The 15384-nt window shown below is 35.0% G+C and overlaps 1 protein-coding gene across 1 annotated transcript in view; it reads right to left on the bottom strand.

Moving 5' to 3' along the window:
- Window positions 1–15384, bottom strand: part of ELP4 (elongator acetyltransferase complex subunit 4) — a 635326-nt gene that overhangs the window by 298090 nt on the left and 321852 nt on the right. Inside the window, exon 7 of the mRNA XM_053689320.1 lies at window positions 6867–6973. Within this exon, the coding sequence (XP_053545295.1) occupies window positions 6867–6973 (107 nt within the window). The remainder of the gene's footprint in view (window positions 1–6866; window positions 6974–15384) is intronic.

Below are 15384 nucleotides of genomic sequence, written 5' to 3'. Positions count from 1 at the left end.
GGTCAGAATTTGTTTCAGAATGTAAAATATGTGCACACAGGCTAGACTACATCTCTCAATAAAATAGTACAATGCTAATTACTTTACATTTTCCCATCTATTTAATACTAAATAGGTTTAAGTTTAAAAAGATAAAAAAATGCTCTTTTAATAAAAAATAAATATTAAATTAAAGTAAACATAAAAAAGCAGATTGTGTTAAAGGACCAGTAAAAACAATAGAATAGCATAATCTTCAAATGCATAGCAAGACAATGCAATAGCACTTAGTCTGACCTTCAAATTAGTAGATTTTTTTCGGACAAATTTCAGTTATGTCTATTTTCACTTGTGACAGCCATCAGCCAATCACAAATGTATATATGTATATACTGTGTGGTCTTGCACATGCTCAGTAGGAGCTGGTGACTCTTAACGTTTAAATATAAAAAGACTGTGCACATTTTGTTAATGGAAGTAAATTGAAAAGTTGTTTAAAATTGTGATCTCTAATTGAATCGTTAAAATCGTTAAAATTTCATTTTAACTCCCTTTAACGGCAAACAATTTACTTGCTTAGTGTAGCCACTGCCTTTAGTAAGATAAGAACTACCATTATTAACTATTGTCACATGATTTTTGCAGCAAACGTCCTCTACTGAGAATGGGCAAAAAAACGACTGGAGCTAAGTAATGGACACTGCAAAAAATAAAGTTATAAAAGAATTAAAATGGAAAATACTTTTAAAATGACAAACATTGCAATTAAGTATAACACACTGTTTAGTGTTTTTTGCTATTTTGCATTACAATAAAAATACTGTTTTATATCTCTCTAATGAAATTAATTTCTTTCAAAATGTTATTGCAAGGAAAAATACCACTGTCCTCCTTTATTGAAATGTCCCTTTAAAAACATGAGACCAAACTTAAAGGACAGTTTGCTCCTAATGATCCACTTTACCTGCTGGAGTGTATTAAATTGATTAAAATTATTTCCATTAACCTTATATTGGCATTTGAATTAGTTTATTTAGCCTATGGTATCCCCACCTATTCTAAAAGTGTTTGGCCTCGAGGCCAAGCTGTGTTAACACAGCTAGTAGAAGAAATTACACTCCCAGTGGGGTATAGAAGAGATAAGGTAATAAAATGTTAATTTTCCATTGTCCTCTCCAAGTATTGGTGATTGGTTTATGGACAGATATAAGATAAAGAAGCAGGTATATGTACACAATGTGATAAAGTAATGAGATCTGATTATACCTACAAGCTCAACCCATTTTATTAGGTTGTGGCTTCAAAACACAAAACCAGCTAATTCATATACACAAATAAGCCTAAAAAAGCAAATCTCATGCATTTTATGCTCTGCAGCTGGTAAAAAAAGTAATTGGAAACACATTAAGGAAAAAACTTGTTTATAGTATACTGTCCCTTTAACTGAAATAGCCAATACCTGTCCATATCTATATGCTGTGCTTCTTAATGCCCCCCCCCCCTTGGTCAACTAGACTTTTACTTGTTGGGAGTATGTTGTATGTTGCTGTGAATCTTAAAATATCAAATACACATAAAAACACTCAGTTTACATACTTAGAACAATAGTTAAATCAGATAATACAAATTCTAAACATAGTTGTTGATGCAGATTTAGAACATTCATTTATTAGTTGCTTTATGCATCACATAATATTAATTTATGGTTCAGTATTTCTCTTGTCGATTGTAAATAATCACCCTTAGTGTAATGAGGGAAACTAGACATAGGGCAAGATTTATCAATTTGCCACTTGCCAGTGGCCCAGATTCACAAGTTTTGAACCTGTCCACACTTTATTGCAAATTGTGTGGTGCATATGTTCTCCATAATTATCATTGCACAATGGAACACTTGTGCAATGCGCCCCCCCCTCCTCTCACACAATCAATTGCGTGAGGGTAGGACTTGTCAATCGCCCTGGTCAAATGAATACGTTGTTATTTTCATCCGCCAACTCCAGGTTGGCAGAGAGAGTTTATTAAAGCAGAGATTTAAACCGCTGCTTCATAAATATCAGTTGCAGGCTCAAATGAGCGAGCCTACAAATGATCGGGGCATTCGCCTCATCATTTGTTTTTGCACATAGACTAACTGACAAGGCCTAGATAAGGCCAGAATGTAGATTTAGGGTTGACATGTTTCTAATTCAGAGCAAGACTGTCTGGTATTTTATTTTATGTACAATCAGGCTGATATATTTTAAGGAAGCTTTACTCTGTGAAAAGTACAATTGGGCTAAAAGAGTATGTACCATAGTGTTTCTTATTAAAGGCTCTCTAAAACCTGAATGAGTGGACCCTATAGGGACTTAGGTTGAAGTCTAAAAAATCCAAAAACTTACCCAAAATGCATGTAGGGAACCAAACTGACACAAATAACTACAAATGGCAGCATAAGGAAACAAAACTTAGATGGGTCACAATCTTCTTTTTTTATTGGTACAAAAAGCAAAACACTTCACCATATTCCAAACAAGTAGCAACAAATGGAAGCAAAGAAGTGCAGTGTTGTATATATCTGGATAGTTTCTACTAGGGATGTGCATTTGTTTTCTTTGTGTTACAACAAATGAAAGTGCAACATACAAAGCTCCGGTGTACGTATTCGCCATTTGTTACAACACAAAAGCAACTATTGCACATCCCTAGTTTCTACCTACTTCAAGAAACACACCTTTGCATTCACACATCAGTGTATAGACTATTTTCCCTATTGTCTTGTCATAAATCAGACTGGGAATGCAATTTTAAACAACTTTCCATTTTACTTATTTTATCTAACTGACTTCCTTCTATTGGTATCCCTTGTTGAAAAGCATACATAGGCTCAGGAGCAGCAATGCACTGCTGGGAGCTAGGTGCTTATTGGTGGCTGCACATATGTATATGCCTCTTGTCATTTGCACACCTGATGTGCTCAGCTAGCTCCCAGTAGTGTATTGCTGTTTCATCAACAAAGGATAGCAAGAGAATGAAGCATATTTGATAATAGAAGAACATTGGAAAGTTGTTTAAACTTGTATACTCTATATGAATCATGAAAGAAAAATTGGGGTTTCATGTTCCTTTAATTTGTAGAATTAGACATTTTATAATACTTCTGAAGATGCTACTCCAAAAAAAGGATTTTTTTAATTCAAAATAATTAGTAAATTGGGCCAATAACCATTCAACTATTGACCTAGTAAGTATCTTTATGTTTAGAGAGCTGTCAAGTCGCACTATGAGACAGTGTCCTACACAATCTGGTATCTATTCTCTAAAGCACAGTCTGGATCGTCATTCTCTGTCTATGCTGAGAGGTCCTTTCACTTGCACCTATATAATATTTGCTTCTAATTTCTTAAATAATTCAAACTATTTTGGCAAATTAATCTTGTTTTTCAGTAATTGTAAATTGTTTCAATTTGGTTTTTTTTGTGCCTTGTGTTGCCTCAGCAGTAGAAACAGGATGAACTTGATGAACCTGAGTTGTTGTCTTTTCTCAACCTCTATTGCTATGTCATACACATAAAGAAATAAAAAGGACAAAATGGGAAATTGAAGTAAAAAAAATAAAAATGTAAGGGACATGCAAATTATTATGCACTGTGAAATATTTTTTAAAGTTTATATGCATACAATAAAGGGCTCCATGTATGAACCACAGTAAGCTGCTCCGGAACCCTTGGGGAAGGTTTGCACACACGAGACTGCTTCCTGCAAGGTAAGAAGCAGTGATCATTAGACCGCTGCTTCTTACACTCTTCGCCACCTCGCTCACTCGGGGTGATAGGGAGACCCTTCTCTGACGTGATTGGCCGTGCGAGCGAAGGGGTGAGCATTACTCCCTCATTGGAGTGTGTAATGATGCATACAGGCCAGTAGATGAACAGGTCTGCTGCCCATATGCAGTGAAGGCGTGCAGACAACTTCTCAAGTCAAGAAGCGTCTCCATTTTGTCTTCCATGCTTTTGCACAAAGAAGAGGCAACTAATAATTTGAAAACCACACAATATTAAAAAAAGTATTAAACATGTGAATGTAATTCAAACCAACATTTTATTCATTTGTATTCTTTTTTTTAATTATAAGGAAATAAGACTGCATAATGACTAATCTATTAGAAGAATGTTTCTTTGTACAGGACAGTTAAATCTCCAGATTACATTCCATTAAATAAAAGCCACTGTACTTTATCTTTTAGTTACTTTTGGTTCATCTTGACAGTAATAAAAAAGGAAAACTATAAAAGATTGCACAGCTTTTGATGCAATGGCTTTAAGTAGCCTCTTAAAGGGTGTGTCTGTTTGGCACCCATGCTGAGATGACCTGCTTGAAGGACTGGCTGCCTGATTAACAATTAACTACTTCCAATAAGATAAGATAATTAAGCACATTGATTAGCATTAACAGGGAGGAGGGCATCTTAATTTGGCATTTGATAGGGCTGTTTCAGGTGATTTATGACACTTTGCTATTTACAAATGTGTAGACAAAAGTGAAAGAAACCACTTAAGTTTTCCTAAGCAAGTGGCCATCTGAAGAGGGCATATGGTCACAAAAGGGCTAAAGTGGTCGCTGTAAGGGTGAAGTCCCTGACACCAAAGCCATGCCAAGCTACATCAGCCATCATTTGCAGATGAGCTAAAAAAATATGTTAATTTATTGGTGGTAATTCTCTCTTTTATTAAGGTTTCAAGCAGTTAAGACAAGTGGTATACTTCAAAGCTTTTCATATGAAAGGAGATTAAGGAAAGTGGTTTGAAGGGGCTATTTTATGGCTTTGTTTAGAAAATAATGCCTTACACTGTACCTGTAGCCATTTGATGAAAAGATGGGATCCCTTGGAGGCATATTAGACAACAACTTATACTTGTATTGATCTCTATGTCCAAAACAATACTCACAATGTACACATACACAGTATATTTAAAATGCTTATCAATTTTTTTATTTTTTTTTAATTCAACTTGAAAAAATATTTCCAGTTACTATACAACAAAGTTTTTGTTAACAAATAATTGTATTAAAATGGAGTTATTTCTCTATAAATTAAACAAGTTATGTTTACAAGCTAATGTTTTTTATGTGTGATGCTAAAAGTAAATCTTGTTTTTTAAAAAAAATAAAAAACGTTATATTATAGACAAACAATGCCTACAAATTCCAATCATATCAACTTCCACACAACAAAGTATTGACATGCAGCAAAGAAAAGAACCTTGCGTGATATGTGTAAGTGAAGGAGGAATCAAGCAGAATATACTTGAAATGTTTTCTGTTATCATCATATTTGAGAAATGGAAACAACAAATAATAGAAACAAAATTGCTGGTAGACATTCATCTAAAAATCATCATTAAAGGGAAGGCATGGTGTGTGTGTGTATTAACACTACACATGGTAACAGGTATTACATTTATTGTTTGCAGTTTTTAAAGAAGAAAAAAGGCTGCTTTGATCAGGCCCCTCTCCTGCTATTTTAATATGCAAATGAGGTCAGACAACACAGCAAATCAGAAGCTGTATTACATGAGCAATTAGGTGCAACAGAAAGTGGGTTCCTCACTCTGTTCTCATGAAACTTAAACGGCCCAGTGCATGTACAGAGCTACAGTCAGTAGTCTGGGGAGTGCAGTGCATTACGCTTAATGGCTTGTGCAACATAGCGTTTGATTGGGTCTATGGTACTGATGTCCACTTAAAAAAAAATCAATATGAGGAGGAGGGCTGGACTAAACCAGCATAAAGGAATAACTTTGTATTTATTTTACAAAACTACAGCAGACAAGAAATATGTTTTACCTCTTTATACTGCATTGGCAGGAATATAAAAGATCAATGTAAATGCATCAGTTTCATGCCCTGTAAATCCCATTCTCCTTAGTAGGCCATCTATAAAGTTTTAGCTATGGATTCCAGCATTGCAGTCTGGGCCATATCACAATGTTTTATTTATACTTTAGTGCTGAATTTACTATACCCTGTTCTTGGTTCTTATGAAACCCAGCAGTCCTCTATATAATGAATAATCAGATAACTCCTTTTTTTATTTGACATATTAAACACTGAATAAAGATGTAATGAATGGTATGATAAGCTAACACTTCCCTGTGTTCCTGATTTAATCCAACTCCCTTAATATTAAAAGAACAAACTTATAAAACACACAATTGCTGTGATGCTTTCTCTCCAATAACACAAACATACTTTACTTGCTACCTTTACAGTGCAAACGTATTAGAGTAGGGCCTGATCGTCCTTTGTATCTATCAGCCAGGGTAAACAAAATGTATTCACTGCCTATATACTATTAAAAAGTCAGAGATCTGTGTAGTGATCCCTTTTAGTTGACAACATAACAAATCTATGAATAGTATTTCTATTAAAAAGGTTTTAGAAACTAAAACCTAATTGTCTACTGAAATAATAATGATTATGATAAGCACCTTCATTTTCTTAAAATATCCACTAATTTAAAACACAAATTTAAAATAAAATAAAAAATACTGACATCACCCAAAATTTGTGGTGGCCTTTTTAGTAAATAATAAATAATAATTGGTAAGATATTATGTGATTGTTCAAGTTAGACAAGAAAACTGTCTCTATTAGAGTATTTGTTGAATTGCGTATGCGTTTTAATTTTTAACATTTTTAATTGTTTTTTTTTTCTTTTATTTCAGATATAATTTTATTTAACTCGTTATATATGGTTTATAAAAGTACAAAATATGCGAAATTCATGTATCACAACTGTTGTGACATTTGAGCAAAATGTAAAGAAATAGTAATAATTCATTTTTTTTTTTAATATTAATATTTTTTTTCTTAAATGGGAAGACAAGAACACAGTTCCTTACCTCAACAGTGAAAAGCTTTCTCTTTAACTTAAATGCCAGGTCCTTTGTGTCTGACATCTCAGAGATCAAACTGTTAAGTCGAGGAATTTGGTGCACACGCAGCAAACCTGAGGAAATTAAAAAGAACAAAAATTATAAGTATATAAAAAAAACATACAAAAAATTAAAGGAGAGACAAATTTAGGAAAACGCTGACCTCAAGACGCATAAATTAAGAGTCTTAAAAGGCAATCTTAGTATATTTGCACACATTCAACCTTCTTCGTTATTTAGGCAGGGGCTTGCTTCTGAGACCACTCAAGCAAACGAGGTGATTATGCTCAAGTAATGAACCAGAATAAAATTAGAGGAATCCTTGTGCAAGAGAAACTAATTGCACTTTCCTACAGATGTACAGATGTAAAGAGGGATCTTAATACTTGTCAAAGCTACAGCGTATTTGTGTGTGATTTCTCCTTGTATTTACAGTAAGCAAATACAGCTATCGTCTTGCAAGCTGCCCACGGCTCCACGAAGTGAACTTTATTTTATTATCTGCACCAGTAAGCAGCCAACAAAACACAGTTTACGGGTTACAAATAACCAGTGAAGTTCTAATGAAGGCTATTTAATGTTCCACCTTTGTGGCAAGCTATATCAGATGTGGGAAAAAGTTATTTTTAGAAACAAACCAATAGTTGAGAACAAGAATAAGCTATGCCTCCCTCTTGCTGTCTTTTTCCAAAACACTGGAAAGTCTGTGTGTAATGTTCCGTTGCTGTTTGTGGGGTTCTAAATGCCATAGGTACTATGCCAGTCTAGCATTCTGTCAGTAGAAATTAATGCTGATCCCTTCTGACAAGGACACTAGATGCTATTTTTTTTTTCACTGCCTAAAATAATTTCTTAACAACCTAGGGGTAATTTTCCATGGCTATAAAATGCTGTACGGTTTATATGTTTATTTATCTGTTTAATAAATGAACATACTACAAAATATACCATATTAAATATGCTTTCAATGTTTTTGACTTGTTTATTTGTAATAAAATAAGCATTTTATATGTAACAAATTCTTGAGACTGTTTATTATTATTTTATTGCCTAAAATAGGATTATTAGTTGCAAATGTGTTAAGTGGAAGGACAAACTAGAAAAAGCATTAAACACTTTTCTATACTGCTTGTTTAAAAGTGATTCCAGCATGGTAGAAAACAGACCCGTTTTTCATGTCTGCAGCCAGATTCTAAAAAGCATTTCAGTCTTCGAAGGTTTCCATGGAACTATAGCATTGCCACAATAATAGCTGTAATTTATGCATGCTCAGAGAATCACCCTGTATCTAAACTGCTTGCTATTCATTGCTTTCAATATTCATTTTGGACACAAGTAAACCCTTTTAAAATAATCTTTTTTACCCCCCAATCTGTAAACATTTGAATTAAAATTGCATGAAAATAAATATATATATAAATAAGAAAGTTTGAATACTTGTGTATTTCTGTTTGAAACTAATCTCCAAGATTTATGAAAATGCTAATCAGCATTGGCCCAAAGAATACTTTTTAGTTCAAAAGTTTTAAAACATTTTTTTAAGCAACAGCAAAATGTGAAAGGTTTAATTTTTTTTTTTTTACATGTACTAATAATCACTAATATTTATTTTTTATTATTGTGAAGGTGATGATTTTGCAACCAAATGAACCTTAGATTTCAAAGGGCCTTCCAGGAAACAGAACCCCCCCCCCCCCCCCCGAAAAAGTAGCTGTCCTGCTATTATGTTCCTTTCTTACAGTTCTGCAGTTTGAGTTTTCGTCTATTTGCTTTCACATATCCAAAGGGCCAGGAATGCCAGACTTTAGTGTTGGCAAACAACCAAATTTCTGCAGCTTCCACAATCTAACAGGCTCACTGGTAGACATATTGTATTTTTGTTGGGAGAATCAAAGCAATGCAATCAAATATAATAACAAACAATAACACTATGAAGTGTCTCCACATGTCTTTTACAGAACCAACAAGACTATGCCATATTGTAATGTTTACGTGGAAGAATTCAGTATCCTGGAAAATGGCCAATGTATGCCAAATGTTATACAATATTCTACTCACGTTTAAAATGATCAGGCACTGCAAATAGTGACAACCCTTAAAGGGACATTAAACACTAAATAAATGCTAGACAGAGTGTTGTATTCAGAGCAAAAAAAATAGCCTGAGAATATGCAGACATATTTAAAAAAAATGGTTTAAATATTGAAAAAAATAAATGTACAGTTTCAGTGCTTATGATGCAATGGGCGCCGCCATATTGTAAAAATTGTTTTCTTTTCTAATGAGGCCAGTTAGTGATAGTTTAAAATTGGGCATTGCAACCAATAATTGTGAGGAATATAGCAGTGTAAGTCTGAAGTTTGGAACTTTAAACAGGATTTGGAAAGCCAACAATTTTAAGAAATAAAATGATAGTAAAAGGTACAAAAAAATATACGTTTTTCTTCTGCATATAATTTAACATTATTAGTATTATCATTACAAAGTGTTCAATGCCCCTTCAAAGTAGGAGGTACAAGAGATAAACTTTCCCTCTATTTGTATTTATTTTTTAAATGAATTAATTTATTTGAGCTATTTATGTTTTGCTTTGTCTACATATATAGTATACCTGATAATGGGTTGAAAGAAAATCACAAAAGCTTGTAAACTAATTTGTAGTATTTCTAAATATCTAAGTATCATGTATTTACAGCAGTCCACCTTGTCTCCAAACCACCAAAAAATAGTTACGGCTTCTCTGCTAACACTTGAAAAATAGTCTAACAAGCAAAATATAAAGATAGCTCTAAAATTAGAACCGTAGCGTTTCTTTGTCATACTTTCAGACTCATCATTCTGAATTTACTTGCAAAATGATTTCAAACACTAAATAATTTAAAGCAACAGCTAGAAAAGGGTGCCTCTTGGTGGCTCTGATAAGAGAGATTCCTGGTTCAAGACTATTGATTTCATGACAGCTTCAGCTCACTGGTCAGATGACTGCCAATCCGTCTTTGAATATGAATTCTCTAAAGCCTGCCTATTGAGATGCACATCTGTTTGAGCCATGCCTCTGTAATACGGCTTGACAACATGCAAGAAAATTCCATGTTCTCTTTGGTGCTTTAATGCACTTTACTAGGGTGAGGGAAACATTTCAAAAGATTAGCAGTAGGGAAATTTGTAGAAGATTTACTCGAGCAGCAGTTCTCTCTACACAATTTAACAATGCGTTTTTGGTTTTTCTTTGGGTGAAGAAACATTAATATGATCATATCTCAGTAACAGAAAAGCAAGCATAACAAATACTAGCATTGAGTTAACCCTTTTGTTACTTTTCAAACTCTAGCTCACCGTGACAAAGGTCAACTCATGATGCCTCTAAAATCTGCGTTGATCAATCTAACAGATATTTAGCATATAGACTGCAGGGTACAAAAAGCTAGCTTTGTACTACAGTATTTGGACTATCAAGAATACCAGTGTTTCTTAAAGGGCCATGAAATCCACATTTTTTCTTTCATGATTTAGAAAGAGAATGCCATTTTAAACATCTTTCTAATTTACTTATATTATCTAATTTGTTTTATTTTCTTGATATTCTTTGCTGAAAAGCATATCTAGATATGCTCAGTGGCTGCTGATTGGTTGCTGCACATAGAAGCCTCGTGTGATTGGCTCACCATGTGCATTGTTTTTCTTCAACTAAGGATATCTAAAAAATGAAGCAAAATAAATAATAGAAGTAAATTGTAATGTTGTTTAAATTTGTATTCTCTATCTGAATCAGGAAAGAAAGATTTTGGGTTTAGTGGCCCTTTAACTCCAGTTCTCAAATTCCTATTACAGAGTAGATTTTTTTATGATATCTTAACTAGAGCGCAGGTGAAATAATCAGCTGATGATTGAGAGCAGGTAAGAAACCATGGTTACTGATCAGCTGATTATTTCACTAGTTCAGATATCATGAAAATCTGGTCCGTAATGGGCATTTGAGGACTGGAATTGAGAAACACAGCTGTATACAGCTCATAAGCCAAAACACATTCTTTTATAGACATAGGCATTCATCTCCTTAGTGAGAAAACTAATACTGAAGATGGCGTCTGTCAGAGGCATTCAGCAATTTTCGGAGCGCCTTTCTGCTTGTCAAAGTGCAACAAACTAAGATCTGGATTTGCACACATCTTAGTGTGCCGTAATTTCACAAGAAGAAATCCAGCTCCGAAAATAACCAAATTGCTCCTAGCTGTCGCCATCTTTGGCATTTGTTTTCTTACGAAGGAGACAGATGCAAATCTATTCTTTTGTATGTAGTTTTTACTTTGTAGTAAGGGATCGTTTCATAACACAAATACATAATATTCTAAATCCTTAGAGGGATGTTAAAGGAACATTAAACACTAAACAAATGCTAGATAGACTAAAGCATTTAAAGAAAAGATTAGTGTGAGAATAAAAAGTAGATGTATTTTTTAGTTTTATTGTTTAAATATTGACAAAATAAGGATAAAGTTTTAGGGGTAGATTTATTAAGCAGCGGATGTTGCATTCTACGCCCATCGTTTTAGGCTCACCTGAAATGGAAGTTAACCCCTTAATGACAACTGACGTACAAGGTACGTCATGCAAAAACAAACAGTTAATGACAATAGACGTACCTGGAACGTCAGTTGTCTAACGGAGCGCTGGAAACAATCGCAATCGCATCCTGCAATACCTTTTTACAAGACTCTGATGCAGAGAGAGCCACTCTGTGGTCCTCTCTGCACCGGTAGTGATGGTGCTGTTCGTTGGTGGATGGGAGCGTAGCAGGGAGGCGGTGGGCGGCCCATCGCTACCCGGCATCCGGTTCCTGTAAGTGCAATTTGTACGCCGGGTGCCGGGAGCGTGCGGGGGGCCTGCGGGGGCGCGTGCATGTGCGCGCATTAGCCACACTGACACCAATAAGGAGGGAGAGGGGGGAAAAAGTTAAAAAAAAAATGAAATATAAAAGTATCTGGGAGGGGAGGGGGATGGGGGTATTATGGGGCAGCTGCTACACTACAAAAAGAGTTTAAAGTTAAAAAGAAAAAAAAAATACTTTTGTGTTTGGGGGAAAACTGGGTACTGGCAGACAGCTGCCAGTACCCAAGATGGCGGCAGTTAGGTAGGGGAGAGGGTTAGAGAGCTGGTGGGGGGGGGGGGCTAAGGCAGGGGTCCATCACTGCTAAAATATTTTATTATTTTTATTTAAAAAAAAAAAAAAAAACTCCTTTTATTTAGTACTGGCAGACTTTCTGCCAGTACTTAAGATGGCGGGGACGGGAAGAGAGCTGTTTGGGAGAGATCAGGGGGTGGGATGTGTCAGGTGGGAGGCTGATCTCTACACTAAAGTTAAAATTAACCCTGCAAGCTCCCTACAAGCTACCTAATTAAAGGGACAGTATACTGTAAAATAGTTTTTCCTTCAATGTGTTTACAATTGCTTTTTTTTACCAACTGCAGAGTAAAATATGTATGAAAATTAGCTTTTTAATGTTTATTTGTGTATATTAAAGCTCTGATTTTGTGTTTTGAAGCCACAACCTAATAAAATGGGTTGAGCTTGTAGGTATAATCAGATCTCATTACTATATCACATTGTGTACATATATCTGCTTATTTATCTTATATCTGTCCATAAAACAATCACCAGTACTTGGAGAGAACACTGGAAAATCAACATTATATTACCTTATCTCTGCTATATCCCACTGGGAGTGTAATTTCTTTTGCTGGCTGTTTACACAAAGCTTATCTATAGCTTGGACCTGCGGCCACAAACTTTCAGAATAGGTGGGGATACCACATGCTAAATCAACTATTTCAAATGCCAATATAAGGGTAAAGGAGCTACTTGTAAACAATTTAATACACTCCAGCAGGTTAAGTGGATCATTGGGAACAAATTAAAGGTGAGAACATTTTTGAGCAAACTGTCCCTTTAACCCCTTCACTGCTGGGCATAATTAACGTGTGGTGCGCAGCAGCATTTAGCGGCCTTCTAATTACCAAAAAGCAACGCCAAAGCCATATAAGTCTGCTATTTCTAAACAAAGGGGATCCCAGAGAAGCTTTTACAACAATTTGTGCCATAATAGCACAAGCTGTTTGTAAATAATTTCAGTGAGAAACCTAAAAATGGGAAAAATGTAAAGTTTTTTTTTATTTGCTCGCATTTGGCGGTGAAATGGTGGCATGAAATATACCAAAATGGGCCTAGATCAATACTTGGGGTTGTCTACTACACTAAAGCTAAAATTAACCCTACAAGCTCCCTAATTAACTCCTTCACTGCTGGGCATAAAACACGTGTGGTGCGCAGCTGCATTTAGCGGCCTTCTAATTACCAAAAAGCAACCCCAAAGCCATTTAAGTCTGCTATTTCTGAACAAAGGACATCCCAGAGAAGCATTTACAACCATTTGTGCTATAATTGCAGAAGCTGTTTGTAAATAATTTCAGTGGGAAACCTAAAGTTTGTGACAAAATTTGTGAAAAAGTGAACTTTTTTTTTTTTTATTTGATCGCATTTGGCGGTGACATGGTAGCATGAAATATACCAAAATGGGCCTAGATCAATACTTTGGGATGTCTTCTAAAAAAAATATATACATGTCAAGGGATATTCAGGTATTCCTGACAGATATCAGGGTTCCAATGTAACTAGCGCTAATTTTGAAAAAAAGTGGTTTGGAAATAGTGCTACTTGTATTTATTGCCCTATAACTTGCAAAAAAAAAAGCAAAGAACCTGTAAACATTGGTTATTTCTAAACTCAGGACAAAATTTAAAAAATATTTAGCATGGTGTTTTTTGGTGATTGTAGATGTGTAACAGATTTTGGGGGTCAAAGTTAGAAAAAGTGTGTTTTTTTCCCATTTTTTCCTCATATTTTATAATTTTTATAGTAAATTATAAGATATGATGAAAATAATGGTATCTTTAGAAAGTCCATTTAATGGCGAGAAAAACGGTATATAATATGTGTGGGTACAGTAAATGAGTAAGAGGAAAATTACAGCTAAACACAAACACAGCAGAAATGTAAAAATAGCCTTTGTCCTTAAGGGTAAGAAAATTGAAAAATGGTCTGGTCATTAAGGACACTAAACCCAAATTTTTTTCTTTCATGATTCAGATAGAGCATGCAATTTTAATTAACTTTCTAATTTACTCCTATTATCATTTTTTTCGTTCTCTTGCTATCTTTATTTTAAAAGCAGGAATGTAAATTTTAGCAGCCAGCCCATTTTAGGTTCAGCACCATGGATAGCGCTTGCTTATTGGAGGATTACATTTACCCACCAATAAGCAAGCATAACCCAGGTTCTCAACCAAAAATGGGCCGGCTCCTATGCATCACATTCCTGCTTTTTAAATAAAGATAGTAAGAGAACGAAGAAAAATTGATAATAGGAGTAAATTAGAAAGTTGCTTAAAATTGCTGCTCTATCTGAATCATGAAAGAAAAAATGTGGGTTTAGTGTCCCTTTAAGAAGCAGCGGGCTCCTTAACTTCTCTGTCACCTCTTAGGTGGAGGACTGAAATCATCCCGATCCAAACGGAATGATTGACAACCCCCACTAGCGATTGGCCGCCGGTGAGCAGGGGGCGGCATTGCACAAGCATTTCACTAGAAATGCTTGTGCAGTGATAAATGCTGACAGCGTATGTTGTTGGCCTTTAGCGCGGTTGAGCGGGCACGATTCGCTACAGTGAATCATGTTCGCTCGACCATTAATAAATCTACCCCTTAGTGTCTATAAAACTATGGAAGCTGCCATTTTGTAACCTAGGTTGTCATCTCCGCTGTGGCCAATTAGAGACAGTTATAAATAGGTCACTAGGGTGTGCAGCCAATTTCAGAATGGAATTAAAGAAAAAGGGTACAAAATAAATAATTAAATATTTTGCAAATATATATATATATACACATACATACATACATACATACTTTTATGATTCAGATAGAGCATGCAATTTTAAACAACTTTGCAATTGACTCATTATTTAATTAACTTTATTCTCTTAGGGTCTTTGGTTGAAAAGCATATCAAGCACAGCACTACTGGGAGCTAGCTGCTGATTGGTGGATGCACATATATGCCTCATGTCTTTGGGTCACCAGATGTGTTCAGCTAGTTCCTAGAAGTGCACTGCTGCTCCTTCAACAAAGGATACAAAGTGAAAGAAGCACATTTTGCAAAAGTATATTAGAAAGATGTTTAAAATTGTATGCTCTGTCTGAATCATGAAATACACAATTTGGGTTTCATGTCAAACTTTCATAATTCAGACAGAGCATATTATTTAAAAAAAAATTACAATTTACTTCAATTATCAAATTTTCCTCTTTCCCGAGTACCGTGGTCTACCTGGATGAAACATAGGTTTGATCAATAAGCTCTTCTCCAGATAGGCTCAGCAGAGTGCATGTCTTGAGCACAATATTCACAACATTGTTACAAACATTGTTGCA

This window comes from Bombina bombina, chromosome 7 (assembly GCF_027579735.1).
Source record: "Bombina bombina isolate aBomBom1 chromosome 7, aBomBom1.pri, whole genome shotgun sequence".
Classification (NCBI taxonomy): domain Eukaryota; kingdom Metazoa; phylum Chordata; class Amphibia; order Anura; family Bombinatoridae; genus Bombina; species Bombina bombina.
Note: the sequence above shows the minus strand (reverse complement) of the source record. Positions and strands in the feature narration are given on the sequence as shown.